The sequence below is a fragment of the Sturnus vulgaris genome, chromosome 14 (genome assembly GCF_052056855.1).
Source record: "Sturnus vulgaris isolate bStuVul1 chromosome 14, bStuVul1.hap1, whole genome shotgun sequence".
NCBI lineage: Eukaryota > Metazoa > Chordata > Aves > Passeriformes > Sturnidae > Sturnus > Sturnus vulgaris.
In genome coordinates this window covers 5,856,477-5,871,183 of record NC_142256.1, presented here as the reverse complement: position 1 = coordinate 5,871,183, position 14,707 = coordinate 5,856,477, and the positions used below count along the sequence as shown (strand labels likewise).

Here is a 14,707-nt window from a genome sequence, read left to right as displayed (position 1 = left end):
TACCCTCGTGTATCACTGGTACCGCTGGGTATCACTGGTACCCTCCGGTACCAGCGATGTCCCGGTGCCGGTCCCTGTGTCACTGCTCCCGGTGTCCCGGTCCCTGTGTCACTGCTCCCGGTGTCCCGGTCCCTGTGTCGCCGCTCCCGCGGGAGGGGAAGCCCTGGCGGGGAGGGGGCCCTGCAGGGATCAGTGCCCGGTGGTGCTGACACCATCCTGGGGGCAATCCTGCAGCCGGCTCGGGAGTTCTGCAGAGCCCTCGGGAGTTCCGTTCTTCCGGGGGAAGTTAAAGGCTCAAATCAGCGGTACCTGGAATTTTGTTGCGTGACTTTTCCTTTAAGGGGCAGCAGGAAGTCATGAAGTTCAGCACCTGTGTAAGGACCCCTGGCCTCAGTCTGCAGTGCTCAGAAAGAAACTTACTGGCAGAAATTACATTTGTTTTCATGTTTATTGATTACCAACCTCATGGATGCCCCAGTGAACTGCAGGGAAGAATAGTCTCTGAAAACTGAGTTCCTAAAACTGGGGGAAATGTAAAAATACCACTGAATGTGTCAGGATTCAGTAATGAGGCACTAATGTGATGCTTTCAGTGCTTGTCCTTTCTTGTGCTTTATTAGCCCAGTTCATCTGTGTTGATTAAACCCGGGCTCTGTGTGTGGTTATAGTGAATTTATAAAGTTGCTGAACTGGCCTTAAGGATCCGTGTGTGTGACCATGGGCTGTGGTCAGTGAGAATGAGCACAGTGAAATGCTGCCAGCTGCCTGATTTAATGGAATTGTGCTGGTGGTTCTCTGCCTTTCCTGGTGTGCTGCAGAGGGCAAAGCTTTAGAGGTTTCTTTAGGTGTTTTGTTACATAACCCCAGGTTTATCAAGTGCACAGGGTTCTTTTTAGTCTTACAAAGAATGATAAGGTAAAGCATAAGGCAAAATTAAGGATCCTTTTGCCTTTGATTTCTTTAATATATTGTGGGAAAGGGTTTATTGCAGCAGTACCTTCAGTATCATTAGAGTTAGTTTTCAGGAAACTTACCCGTACTTCAGCCCTGAGAAAAACTAAAATTGTTACAATGATTGAAAAAGATGCAGTCCCTGCAGGAATGTTATGTTGAGGCATTACTGGTCTCTGTAGGCTTTTCCCTAACATTTCATCCTTTCCCTTAAGTCTCTAAGAGGGCACAGGACATGTTGTTGGTGTCTGTCTACAATCTTATTTCTTGTCTTGTTCATTTTTTTCCATGTAGGAATACATTAGGTATCATTTGCAAAGCTGTGTTTCTTGTTTTGTACCTGCTCCTGAGTGCTGACCTTGATCCTGTATGTATAAGATCAGCTAAAAAAATCCCCAAATACTTTCTAAACTCTATGGAAATCAAATCATCTGCCCTGGAAACTCAGCTATTTTGAGGTGGAATGAGCAGAAGGGATCCAGCTGTGTGTGTAAGGCTGGCCCTGTGGTGGAAGGATGTGAGTTGAGGTCCCTTGGTGTGTGAAACTTGAGGTGTCCGGGCCTGTTGGGTTTCCTGGCATAGATTTTTTTCTCTTATATTTACATATATTTATGTACACAAACAGTGGGATGGGAATGCTGGAGCAGCTGTCTTGAGGCTTTTATTCCATCACAATCATTAGTTTTATTTTACAGAACCAAGCAAGGGAGATGGAACAGCTTCAGCTGCTGGCACAGCAGACGAAGTTCTCATTGTTATAAACTCTTTTAACAACTTTCTAGCCAATAGCAGAATATTAAAAGCTGACAAGCATTTGCTCAGGCCAATTAATAAAGCTACATTTACATTTTGAAAAATGTTTGCTTGTAACAGCTTAAAGTAATGGATAAAGCTTTATTATTAAGCTTATATATTTCTCTTATTGCTTAATATATTTTCCTGAGGCCCATCTCTACCCAGCTCACAGCTTTATTGTTTCTTGTCCTTGCATCTTCAGCATTCTTGCATTTCTCCATCCTGAGATTTGCTTTCACACAGCTTTGAGGGTTTTATCCCTTTTCTATTTCCCACACAGGCACTTCTCACTTTCTCCTGCAGGGGAATTTGGGCAGGAATTTGTGCTTGTCTCCTGCTGCTGCTCCTTTTCCTGGGGCTGTGGCTGCCCTGCCCCAGGGCTGCAGGAGCAGACACCCAAAGCCTGCAGGTTTTTCCCCATGGGGGAATAGGGTTTGGGAGCAGCCTCTTCCTGCAGGGAGTTTGTTCTGTGCCCAAAGGGTGCCTGGCAAGAGGGACTGGAAGGAGGAAGAGAGGCCAAAGCTGCAAACAGAGCTAAGGGACAGGGGATGAAGGGCAGTAATGATATCACACCAGGGAGGATGGGTTTCTGGCTGGCTGTTCTCAATGAAATTCCTGCTGCATTTTTCAGGAGAGGGGCAAGGCAGGAGCCTGCAGTTCCCAGGGGAGCTGTTTTGTGCTGCCCAGGGCCTGCAGCCAGCACCAGGGTCTCTGGTGTTTAATGGTTTGTGTTGTTTGCAGTGCCAGGTCTTTGTCCCTGGCACCACTCTTGTTGACTGCCAAAGGGAATGAGTTTGTCATTTCATTCACAATATATATATATATTTATTTTTTTTCTGCTCGTACTTAAAATAACAGCAGATCAATATATTGGATTTATGTGGCTTATATGATCCTAAAAGTCTCTGTCCATTTCCAAGGGAAGTTGTGGGCAGTGCAAGCCACAACCTGCCCCTTCCTAGCCAAGAAAGCAGAGCAGGTGAGTGACAGTGCAGTTCATGGGTGTAAACCAGGCCTGTTTTAAACAACACTGATGTCTGTGGGAGTGATCTTTGTTTTGAAGGCACAGATGAAGTGCCCTGCAGTGCAAAGTACCTGAACATGTTCATTATTCTCACCCTTGGTATAAAGGTTATTATCATGTTTCATGGAGGATGGGATATAAGGAGGGGAGAAATGTAACCTGGCCTGGCAGGATCTCAGAGTAAATCATGTCTTAATTAACTCAAGTCTTTGCATCATGTGTTTATCCATAATTTAATGATGCAACTCCTACTTTCTTAAAAATTCTTTTTCATTCTCAAGAACCCTTTTCACAGTTCTATTTAAAAATGCACCTGCCAACCATATGCTTGAAAAAAGGCTCTAGCAGTGTAGACAGGAAATTCCAAATTCTTGCCACAAATTAAATGTTGCCTGGTAATTACCAAGGGCAAGATGAGTGTGCTTGATGCAGTTATGGGATGATTAGCAAGTTTGGCAATAAATTTTGCTTCCTCAATCTGTCATTCCTCTCAATGTTCCAGCCCTCTGTTCCCTGCTAAGTTGTAATTTCACTCCCCAAATTCTGATGATGAGCAGTATCTGTATTATTAAAGTTTATAATAAGCGTGCCTCCGAGCTGAGCTCCTGCCTGCTCCAAGGGGAAGTGTGGCTGGACAGCCCTGCTGCAGTTCCATCCCGTGTCTCTAAACCACTGCCAGCATCTCCCTCCTCTTTTAAAAACAAGAAAAGCCTATCGGGAGCAATGGGGAAAACCCCTTACACAGAACGATTCTGCCAATTTTCAGTGCCCTGGAAGCTGTTGTTGGACTGCCCCGTGCCCGGGGCGAATGTCACCATGTCCCCTGTGTTTCTTGCAGGCGTCCTTCCCGGGCAATCTGCACTTGGTGATGGTTCTGCGCCCCACGGGCTTCTTCCAGCGCACCTTCACAGACATCGGCTTTCGCTTCAGCCAGGAGGATTTCCTGCTCAAGTTACCGGTACGGCTCTGCGGGGCTGGGAGGGCTCGGGGTGATGCTGTCCCCTCTTCTGGGTGGTGCCAGCAGTGCCCTGTGTGTGTGCAGGTGTTTTTGGTGGGCACAGGGGTGGTGCCCAGGTGAGATCAATGCCCTGTGTGTGTTCAGGTGGTCATGGTGGGCACAGGGGTGGTGCCCAGGTGAGATCAATGCCCTGTGTGTGTGCAGGGGGTTGTGATGGGCACAGGGGTGGTGCCCAGGTGAGATCAGTGCCCTGTGTGTGTGCAGGTGGTCATGGTGGGCACAGGGGTGGTGCCCAGGTGAGATCAGTGCCCTGTGTGTGTGCAGGTGGTCATGCTGAGCTCGGTGAGTGACCTGCTGACCTACATCGATGAGCAGCAGCTGACCCCGGAGCTGGGGGGCACCCTGGAGTATTGCCACAGCGAGTGGGTCGTGTTCAGGACGGTGAGTGGGGCTGGCCACGGGCTCCCAGCCTGCTGGGGTCCCTGGGGGAGGTTTTCAGTCAGGCAGGGAGCCCTGGGGGGCTGGAAATCATCCCCAGAGCCTCTGCCCCTCCTGGATCAGGGCAGAGGAGACAAGAGGTGTTGGGCTTGGGAGCTGGGTGATTGACTCCCTGCTCCCCAAAGATCTGTCTTTGTAAATCTTTATTAAAATTCCCTTAATGGGACATACCAAATAGGCTTTTTTGTTAGTAATGGTTGCATAATGTGATTAATATCAGAACTGTGTTTGGGAAGCAGGGTAATGGGACTACATACTGACCAAATGCAGAGAATTCAGAAAATCTCCTTTTAGGTTTGTTTCTTTCCCTTTGCAAGATCTTTCCTTTCATATTGCCAGGAATCAGGAGTTGTTCCTCGCTGGATGTTTTCATGCTTCCTGCACACTGTCAGTTTTCCCTGGGATGTTGTCTCCCAGATGGAATGGCAGTTTGATGGAGAATATCATGGGATGTTCACTGTGTGTGCCATGGACACCCCACCCATCTGTCAGAGCAGGGGCTCCCTGGCACACCTGGAGCTGTGGGAATTACCATGACCCCCAGGCTGATTGCAATCCCTGTGTCCCAGCAGGCCATAGAGAGCTTCGCACTGACAGTGAAGGAGATTGCCCAGATGCTGCGGTGCTTTGGCACCGAGCTGGCCGAGACAGAGCTGCCAGAGGACATGAACTCCATCGAGCACATCCTGGCCCTGCGCACCCAGAGGTACTGCCAGCTCAAGGTAGGGCTCTGTGCCACCACTGCCAGCTCAAGGTAGGGCTCAGCACAGCTCTGTGCCAGCTCAAGGTAGGGCTCTGTGCCACCACTGCCAGCTCAAGGTAGGGCTCTGTGCCACCACTGCCAGCTCAAGGTAGGGCTCTGCCACCACTGCCAGCCCAAGGCAGGGCTCTGTGCCACCACTGCCAGCTCAAGGTAGGGCTCTGTGCCACCACTGCCAGCTCAAGGTAGGGCTCTGCCACCACTGCCAGCTCAAGGTAGGGCTCTGTGCCTGCAGTGCCAGCCCAAGGCAGGGCTCTGTGCCACCACTGCCAGCTCAAGGTAGGGCTCTGCCACCACTGCCAGCTCAAGGCAGGGCTCAGCACAGCTCTGTCCCTGCAGTGCCAGCTGGGCTTTCTGCCTGCCCATTTGTTTGGTGCCCACTGTGCCTTCCTCCCGTGTGTGTGCATGCTGTCAGACAAGGCAGAGCACAGCAGGGCTGTTCCTGTGCTCCCCAAACCTTTGCCATACACGGGGCACATCGCCCTGGAGCAGCCAGCAGGTGTCTGAGCTGGCAGCTCCCTCGTGCTTGCAGCAGTCGCTGTCTGGAGCTGCTCCTGCCATGGGCTGTGCACATCTGGAGCCAGGAGGGCTGTGCTCAGCTCTGTCACCTGCTGGTGTGTCCCTGTCCCCAGCTGGGACCCCCTGTGCTCTGCCCTGCCTGCAGAAAGCTGCACACAGAGCCCCTCAGCAGAGCTGCTTTGTCCCCTGCTCCCTCTGCCTGCTGGATCCTCCCTGGGGGCATTTGAGGGAACTGTGCTGGAGAGCATCCAAGGTGAAGAATTCTGTGTGAGCACAGTGTGCAGAGCATCCACCGTGTGATCCCTGTCTTCGTGACAGGTTTTGTCTTAAACAACATCTCTTTCTTGAATATTTTAAATATTTTTTCCAACTCTTTGTGATTGTGATTAATACTATTAGAGGGTCAATAGGAGGTTTAGAGGCAGCTGCTGCTTTATCAGTCTGTTGTCTTTGGTGCTGCTGCATCTTCCAGGGAGCAGCACAAGCCTGGCCCCAAACCCTTCCTTCAGGAGCAATCACTGTGTTAATACTTGTTCTGTGGGGCTGAAGAATGAGCTCCTTTGCTTTGTGACAGGTTTCATTTACCTAAGTCAAAGAATTGTATCTATTTTAATTTATAATAATTTGTCATTCATGAGACAGCGAGTTCCCAGGAAGCTGCCTCTAAGAAATGCTGAAAATGTCACCCAAGTTGTGCTGTGTGTAGGCATCAATACCTGTGTGTGTGTTTAGAAAGTATCATTATAGACGCTGTCAATGGGCCTCCATCTCCTCTGCAAATGGGGAGTAATATAAAACAGCAGCTCCATCTATTGCACATGACCCAGTGACTTCAGCTTCACGCTCTGGCTGTGGCCACAGTGTAGGGGCAGGTATCACAGCTAGGTCTGTGTATGAACCACTCAGCAGTGCCCACTTTCCTCTGTGGAGAAATAAAACCCATCACGTGTTTTCATTTGTGTAGAAAGCCCAGCAGCCCTCAGTACAAGCCATCTGTTGCTTTTAATTCCTCATCTATTAATTTCAAATATCAAAACCACTCGTTGGCTTTTGTCTGAAAGGAAGTCTGCTGGCTTTTTTCTTTTGTTCCTTCTAAGACCATGAAACACAAAAGCAGATGAAAAACTGTGCACAGATTGTGGTGACAGCAAGACATGGGATCCTTGTCTCTCTCATGACAACCCCAAGACTGGTACAGCTGATTCCTGAATTCAAATAATTAGTCAATCAGAATAATTTATGTAGCTGTGGTGCTGAACAGAAACTGGTGGCAAGCACAATGAAAAAAAATGACAGAAATTAATTAAACAGAGTAACTAAGAAATTAACCCCATTGATATACTGAACAGAAAATGTCAAGTTACCACCTGCTTGACAGTCAGGCCACTTTGCTTTGTGGATAATGAATGGCTGTGAATGAAAAGAGGAGCAGGGGTCTCTGGAGGTGCAGGAGATGGAAGAGCAGCCACCTGCAGTCCATGACATGCTGCATCATTGCTCTTCTCTTCTGAGTCTCCTGCCTGTGCCACCATCACAGGGAGAAGGGGTTTTGCCTTGGCTCGTGTCCCAGGGTGGTGCAGTGACAGGGCTGCAGCCTGGCAGTGGGCACTGTGTGGGACAGGGCAGTTCCTGCAGCCGTGTCCTGCTCCTGGCCTGATGGCATGCCATGTTTTATGTTATGTTATGTTATGTTATGTGTTATGTTAGGGTTATGTTATGTTATGTTAGGGTTATGTTATGTTGTGTTAGGGTTATGTTATGATTATTTTAGGGTTATGTTTTGATTATGTTATGGTTTTGTTATGTGAGGGTTGCTGGGAGCTGTCTGGGGCAGGCAGACATTGAAGCAGGTTTGGGCTTTGTGCATCTTCTCCCTGAAGAGGTTTTGCCATTGTTCTCTTGCAATAGAAACCCCCCAGGATGGGCTCTGGCTCCTCCAGTGCCTGCTCCCCGGTGGAACCATGCACAGGTCACTCCTTCAGGGCCCCTTCCACCTCACTTCATCAGCCACATGTGTTTTCTGTTTTCTCCCTCCTCCTTTCTGTGTTTGTTGCCTTTCTCCTGAGAAGTTGACTCAGTGCACATGTTTGCTCTGGGCTGAGCCCAGCCAGCACACAGCCCCTCAGCTGGTGCTGGTGATGCCACCAAGGGTTTAAATTTCCCCTGAGCAGAGGCTGTGCTGATTCTGTGTGTGGAGGGTGCAGTGAGTGGTGCTGTGTGGCTCAGCCCTGGCTTTGTTCCCCCATGGGATGCTCCTCTCCTGCCCTCGATGGAGAAGCACAGCCTTCAAGATGTGGAGGATCTCACTTGAAGACGTGAATTCAAGGACAGATTCTCACACCACCACCCCCTGCTCATCAGGACAGAGCTGGGGCAGTGCTGACCTCCTGAATGGTTCTGTGCCCTCATCTATTCATGTGTGCCCATTTCCACCCTGCCTGCTGACCAGCCCATGGGGATATTCCATGTTAAGGGACTAAAACTGCTGGGAGTCCTTTGGTCTGTTGGGAATTGGTGCTTCTGTTCACACAGGGAAACCAAGGCAGGAGAAACACGAAATTACCCTTGCCTCACAATAAGCAGCCTGAATGAGGAATGTTCTGTGTTGTGCAGGAAGAGATTACAGCAGTCACAAAAGAGGGAAAGTTGCTTTTGAGCAGTTTTGAAGAGCCTGACTCTGGGGAATGCAGTGAGGAGCAGCAGCAGGAGAGGCCTGGGGACTGGGAGACTGTGAATAGGTGAGTGCACCATGTTCCTCATTTCCCTGACTTTTCAGTGGAAACATTCCAGTTCTTTGGGTGTGGATTTGTTCTTCAGGTCACCCATCAAAGACAAAGGCACCAGAATTTTGCTCCAGTCTGTCAAATTGCTGGGTGACTTCTCTCATGGTTGTGACTTGCTCTGTGTTTATCCCCACTGTTCTGATGAGGCTGTGGAGCAGGTGCAGGGCTCTCCCATGCCCGGTTTTACCCAGATAAATGGAGATGGCAGCAACTGCTTCACACACTTGCTGTGATGTTTTCATTCAGTCTCTCTCTGAGGTCATCTCAAGTCATATGTACATGTCTGTTGACTTCTTCTGAGACCTTGGGTCCAGAAGAACCTGTGTAAGTGATCTCTAGGTCTTGTCCATCTCTGCTTGCCCTCTGCCTGCAGATTGTCCCAATCCTGTCCTTTTTCTGTGCCCAAGGTTGCTGGGTCAGCTGCGTGAGATGGAGACTGCCTTTGATGGCTTCTGGGAAAAGCACCAGTTAAAAATGGAGCAATATCTACAACTCTGGAAGTTTGAGCAAAGTTTTCAGGAGGTAGGATCAGATGTGCTTCCATTGGGAGAAGGGAGAGTTGGAGATCTGATGGCGAGAAGTTTTCATGCTTTTTATTTTGCGAGTGTTTAATTTCTGCTGCTGTTCCCTGACTGTGGCAGGGCTTGGGGAAATGGCTGTGCTTCCTCACTGAGAGCTAATTCAGGTATCACTGCCCTGCAGTCGTGTGGGTTTTGCTGATGGAAGCATCTTTGAATTCAGAAATTAGTTCTTGGACACTGGTTGTATTATTGGATTTAGCAATCTTAGCTCAAGTGTGATTAATGTTGGGCTCAGAGTGATTTCCTGCCTGTGCTTTGTACCTTCCTCTTTGTCTAGGTCAAGAATGCCATTGAATTTTTAATGGGGCAGCAAGCAGAGGTGCCTGACACTGGTGACAGCATCCCCCAGGTGAAACAGAGGCTCAAGGACTTGGAGCATTTCGATGGCATGGCTCAGGTGAGCTGATCTCGCACAGAAGCAGCACTAATGAGACCCAAGAGCCACATCCTGTGCTTGTGGCAGGAGGTGTTTGCTGAAATCACCTGGTTCTGGTGTAATTTGCTGGTAAGTGCTGCACAAAAGGATCGATTTCATGTCTGTGCTCTGAGCAGCCACGCTGGGATCACTCTGAAAGCCAGAAACAGGGTATTTAATTATCACAGTTAAAATAAATTGCTGAGCCACCGTGAAAATCCGGAACAGATAAATGTCTGAACATGGGGGAGGCGTGGGATTTAATGAGCTGGAAGAAGAATTATTTATATTTTAAATGCTTTAGCTATGCTAATAGGCAGAAACTTGTTACCAGGCACATGGAGTTGCAAAAAAAAGTTGTGTCCTGACGTGTCTGTGACTTGAACATAACATATGGGTGAAGACTAAGAGATGTAGGGGAAAGAAGAGTGAAGAGGAATGATTCACTGGAGCCCAGCTAAGGATGTGACCTTTGCCAAGGGATGTGCTGGGCACGTGGGCCAGGGTCAGCAGAGAAATCCTGAGGGATCTGGACACAGGAGAGAAGAGATTTTTAGAGGAAGGTCAGAGGCTTGCTGGCCGTTTGGAAGAAATGTTGATGTGGAGATGGAGTGGGACCAAAAAGTCCTGGAGAAACCATAAGCCTTACACTGACTGAGGTGTGCAGAGGAGATGGGGGGTGTTCTTGGCATCCAGATAAAGCTGAACTGCTGCAATTCACTTTTCCTGGGAGCACAGTGGGACCTCGGGGCAGTTTAGTCAGGGGCAGCTCCTGGAGGGGGCAGTGATGGAGGCACTTTGCTGAAACGCTCTTTTATTCTTCATCCTCTTTATGGATAGCAAAGGTTTGTATTCCCAGGTGGTGGGGGCACCATTTTATCCCGTGTCAGCCACCCGTGCTGGCTACTCCTGCTGGCATCTCCATCACCTCCGTGTGTGCTGAAATCCAAAATGAGGGAGTGCTGTCGGTACGTGTGGGCACTTTGGCGTTATTTATTTCTGAAATGTGCCCTGCTCTGTCCCTTTCCCTGCAGGATCTGATAGGGAAGGCTCAGGTGGTGATCCTGCATGGCCACCAGCTCGCAGCCAACCACCACTATGCCCTGAACCTGATCTGCCAGCAGTGCAACGAGCTGCGGCACCACGGCGACCTCCTGGCTGATGACATCAAGAGGAGGCAGACGAGCCTGCACAAGACCTTGGAGCTTCACACCCGCCTCCAGCAGGTACAGTTCAGAGACACGGGGCTCTGAGGACACAGTCGGTTAGCTCCTCCATGGGGCTGGCCCCTCTTCTCAGCTGGAAGCAGCTGAAATGTGCAGATTTCTGCAGCAGTTGGTGGTGGAGGGGTGTTCCCCAGAGGCTGGAGGAGTTCCACACCCCTCCCGTAGCTGGACAGGTTTCTGGAGGTGTTTTAGTGCTGTGAGGCAGCACAAGGAGCTGGGCATCCACAGAGCACCAAGGTCAGCTGCTGCTCTTGGTCGTGCTTTCATGCTACATCCATGCATTAATTTGGAGTTTTTCATGCCCAGTGTGACAGGTAATGCTTTCAATAAACTCCAGCTTTTTTTTTTCTGAGTGATTTCTTAAGAATGAACATAGCTGGGTGGAAAATAAGGTGACAGATTGGTAGATGGGCACAGCTGCTGTGTGCTAGCATGGAAGTGGAGTCATGTGGCTCCAACACTCCTTGATATCTTAATCAGCATCAAATATTCATTTAGGGAAATTCACGCTAATTAGGCCAGAAGGCACACGGCTGTAATGTGCTTGAGGCCAATTAAGAGAAACAGTGAATTTTGACCCTGCTCCATTTCCCTGTTTCAGGGAATTGGGGAGCTCATTTTCCTCTCGGTGTGCTCCACTTCAGCTTGGTGCTGATTTTTGGGGACAGAAAGTTCCATGGCATCCTCTGAGCTGCAGGACAGGGACCTGTCCTGGGCTCCTTCAGGCCTGGGTGGTGCTGGGTGCAGGGTCCTGCTCTCCACGTCTGCCCTCCTGTTCACAGCCCTGGACATTCTCTGTTGTTCTTGGCTGGAGCATCTCCTCACCCTGTGCACACCAGTGAGCCCCAGTTCAGGGCTGCACTGAGCCCCAGGAAAGCTGGCAGCCTCCCTGCAGGCTCCAGAGTGCCCAGTGCAGCTTTCCCAGCTGGACAAATGAGCATGTGCTGGTCGTTGGGTAGAACAACTTGCCTGGGTCTGCTGAGGACTGCAGTTACCAAAGAGAAAAAATTATTTTTCTGCTTTCTGCTCCAAGTGCTGGGGTCTTTGAGGGCTGCTGAGCTGCGTGCAGCCCCAGTCGGGGATGCTCCTCATTGCAGTGCAGGTGGCACTGAGGTCTCTGTCCTGTGCTGTCCCCAGGCTCTGCAGTGCTGTGATGAAGGTGCCTACCTGCTTGCCAACCAGCAGATGGATAAGTGCCAGTCCAAGGAAGGTGCCCAGAAAGCACTCCAGGACATAGAAAGATTTCTTGAAAGCTCTTCAGCCTACTTAAACTGTGATCCCCAAGCCCTGTACTACGACTTTGAGTCAGTCTTAACACCTGAGCTGAAGGTAAGCAAGGCCCCCAGTCCCTTGTCACACAGGTGAAAAGCAGGGTTGGACCTGTGGCAGTGCTGTCACCTTTAGAGTCCCCTGCTCTGGGTCAGAGTGCCAATGGCATTTGTGATTTTGTGTGTTCTGGTCTCTGTGCAGTGCCAATGACCTCTGTGGGGTTTTTTTGGGTATTTTGGTCTCTGTGCAGTGCCAATGACCCCTGTGATTTATTTGGTGTGTTCTGCTCTGTGTGCAGTGCCAATGACCCCTGTGATTTATTTGGTGTGTTCTGCTCTGTGTGCAGTGCCAATGACATTTGTGATTTTTTTGGTGTGTTCTGCTCTGTGTGCAGTGCCAGTGACCCCTGTGATTTTTTTGGGGTATTTTGGTCTCTGTGCAGTGCCAGTGACCCCTGTGATTTTTTTATTTGGTGTGTTCTGCTCTGTGTGCAGTGCCAGGTGCAGTGTGTGCAGGTGAAGCTGGAGAATGTTCGTAGCCTGTTCCAGAGCCGCCAGTCCTGCTTCAAGAAGCTGCTGGACAAACACGTGAGGCCAGTCCAGCTGGTGGCCCCTCGGCCAGAGACCCCCCCCAGATCCAAGTCACCTTTATTCTCTCCTAAACATGGTAACCTGTTGTGCACTTGTGGTGTTTTCAGCTGGAAGTTTTGCTTTGAGGCAGGCAGAGTAAGGCTTTGGATGGTTTTGAGAAGCTAACTAAACCCTGCTGGCAGATACAGAGTTATTGGATCGTGTTAAATACATATCAGGTGATTTATTAACATTCCAGTGCTTGTGTCCATGCTCCCATACCTGTTTGAAAGGTGAAGCTGGTTCCTTGTTATTTATTTCCACTTTCTACTCAGTGGAAAAGGGCTGTAAGTAGTGCACACCTGCAGTTCTGCTTTACTGGCATCCTGCTGGGCTGGGAACTGGTGAATTAACACTGCAGAGAAAAAAGGGCAGGGTTTATAAATGTATTAGCTTGCCTATTCTCCAGCTGTCTTGAGCTGGAAGTGACATAAAGCTAGACTGATGTTTGCAAAGGAGTTTGGAGAAATGAGGAGCTCAAATTCATGAACAGAAATGAGCTGGATGCTTAACTCCTTTTGATTCCTCAGGGTGTCTTCCTTAAATCCCAGTTGTGGAATAATTAATGCCCATAAAGGTACAAATTCTCACTGAACTGAGGTCACTGAATGTTCTGCCTTAGTTTTGGTAATGGGATGTGGCACCATGTTAGCTTTAAATGATAATATTAAAACTTTCATCCTTGGCAGCCCTGAGTGTATCAGGCAGAATTAAGAGATTCCAGAGTAGCATCCATGTATTTTCAACTAGGACTTGCTGAATTATGTCAGAATATTAAATTCAGTCATCTGACAACATAAAAGCAATTAAACATTTGTGGTTTAGCACAAGGTTTTTATGATGGGTTAACAAATATTGGTTATGGTGAGTTGTAGCAGGTGTCACACAGCACCAAAGCAGCTTCAGTTCAGGGAATGAGAAATGTAAATAGCCAAGTGGAGGGGTGGCAATGAAGCTGGATGCAATGAGGGAAATTAAACTGCTCAAGATGCAGCCAGTGCAGCAAATAAATCCCAGATTTCCTCTGTAAAGCACATTGCCTTCTGCAGCCCTTTCCTCAACCAGTAAAAAAGCTCTGAGTGTTTAAACTAGAGCATTGCCCATTTTACCTAGCACAGCTTTTCCAGCTCTCCAGAAAGAGGAAAGGGTTAAAGACAAATTACTCAGAGTGGGGCAGGTGGGTGGCCACCTCTGGGATCACCATCCCTCAGCTGGATTTATTTCATGCCCTCATGGGACAGGTTTTTCTGGCAGAGGCTCTGGGTCACCTGCAAAGCACAGGGCTCCTGATTCCTCCTGCCTGGAAGCCGTGATCAAGTGTGGGAAAGACAAAAGGCTCCTCTTTGGATGGCTCATGACAGGAGAGCTGTTTAATTCAGTCTGTTTGATGGCAGACATCAAACTGTGCAGGCCTGCTGGCGTGATGGGCAGTGTCAAAGGCACACGCTGAGCTCTGCTTTGACGTGGATGGGTTTTATGGTGTGCTTGAAACCAAACCAGCTCTGAGCACATCACTTTCGTGCTCTGTTTCATTCTTCCTTGTGTTTCTGGGCCCCTTTCCCCCCTTCTTTCTCTGTCTGAGGATGGATGCCTCCTCTTTTATCTTTGCCCTGGATTTGAAGCCTGTCTGAGAAATGTGGTTCTAATTTTTAAACCATTTTTTTGGGAAGGGGGGGAGAGCAAATCTCTCCCACCCTGAGCCCTCAGGTGCAGTGAGCAGTGCAGCAGTGGCTGTGGCAGAGCCCAGGTGCTGGAGTAGAGTCACTCCTGCAGGAGAAGCTGTGCCCACATCCCTGCTCCCTTCTCCCAGGGCAGCCCTGAGCAGGGCCACTGGCAAATCCTCACCTCTTCTGGCTCTTCCCACGTGTGATGGGGAACATCCCCACACAGGCACACACACCTCTGGTGTGTCTGCAGCCTGCAGAGCTCTCTGATTGCACCACAGGGTGCCAAGCCTGGCTGGGATCACCTGGAACAGCTGGGCTGGGATCACCTGGAACAAACAGCTGGGCTGGAACAGCTGGACTGGGATCACCTGGAACATCTGGGCTGGAACATCTGGGCTGGGCTAGCCTGCCCCAGCTGAGGATGGGCTCCCCACAGCAGGTTGCCCTCAAGCAGCTCCATGGCTCCTCTGGCCTCTCTCCAGCATGGCCACGTTCTTCTCACAAAGTATCTGAATGATGTCATCCAGCTCACGTTGATGATTTAAGCTTCCAGTTTACCTCTAGCTCAATTACAGCTTGTAATCATTTACTGACATTATCAATAAATTCAGAGAGACAGTTTATTACAGCCC

General features: G+C 49.4%; 1 protein-coding gene across 7 annotated transcripts in view; it reads left to right on the top strand.

Annotated features, from left to right (window-relative positions):
* Positions 1 to 14,707, top strand: part of MCF2 (MCF.2 cell line derived transforming sequence) — a 52,969-nt gene that overhangs the window by 18,934 nt on the left and 19,328 nt on the right. For all 7 annotated transcript variants that reach the window (XM_088173404.1, XM_014885013.2, XM_088173403.1 and 4 more), the window contains exons 5-13: positions 3,609 to 3,728; positions 4,053 to 4,169; positions 4,799 to 4,948; positions 8,119 to 8,243; positions 8,696 to 8,810; positions 9,147 to 9,266; positions 10,319 to 10,510; positions 11,648 to 11,839; positions 12,274 to 12,445. In XM_088173404.1, the coding sequence (XP_088029530.1) occupies positions 3,609 to 3,728; positions 4,053 to 4,169; positions 4,799 to 4,948; positions 8,119 to 8,243; positions 8,696 to 8,810; positions 9,147 to 9,266; positions 10,319 to 10,510; positions 11,648 to 11,839; positions 12,274 to 12,445 (1,303 nt within the window). The remainder of the gene's footprint in view (positions 1 to 3,608; positions 3,729 to 4,052; positions 4,170 to 4,798; positions 4,949 to 8,118; positions 8,244 to 8,695; positions 8,811 to 9,146; positions 9,267 to 10,318; positions 10,511 to 11,647; positions 11,840 to 12,273; positions 12,446 to 14,707) is intronic.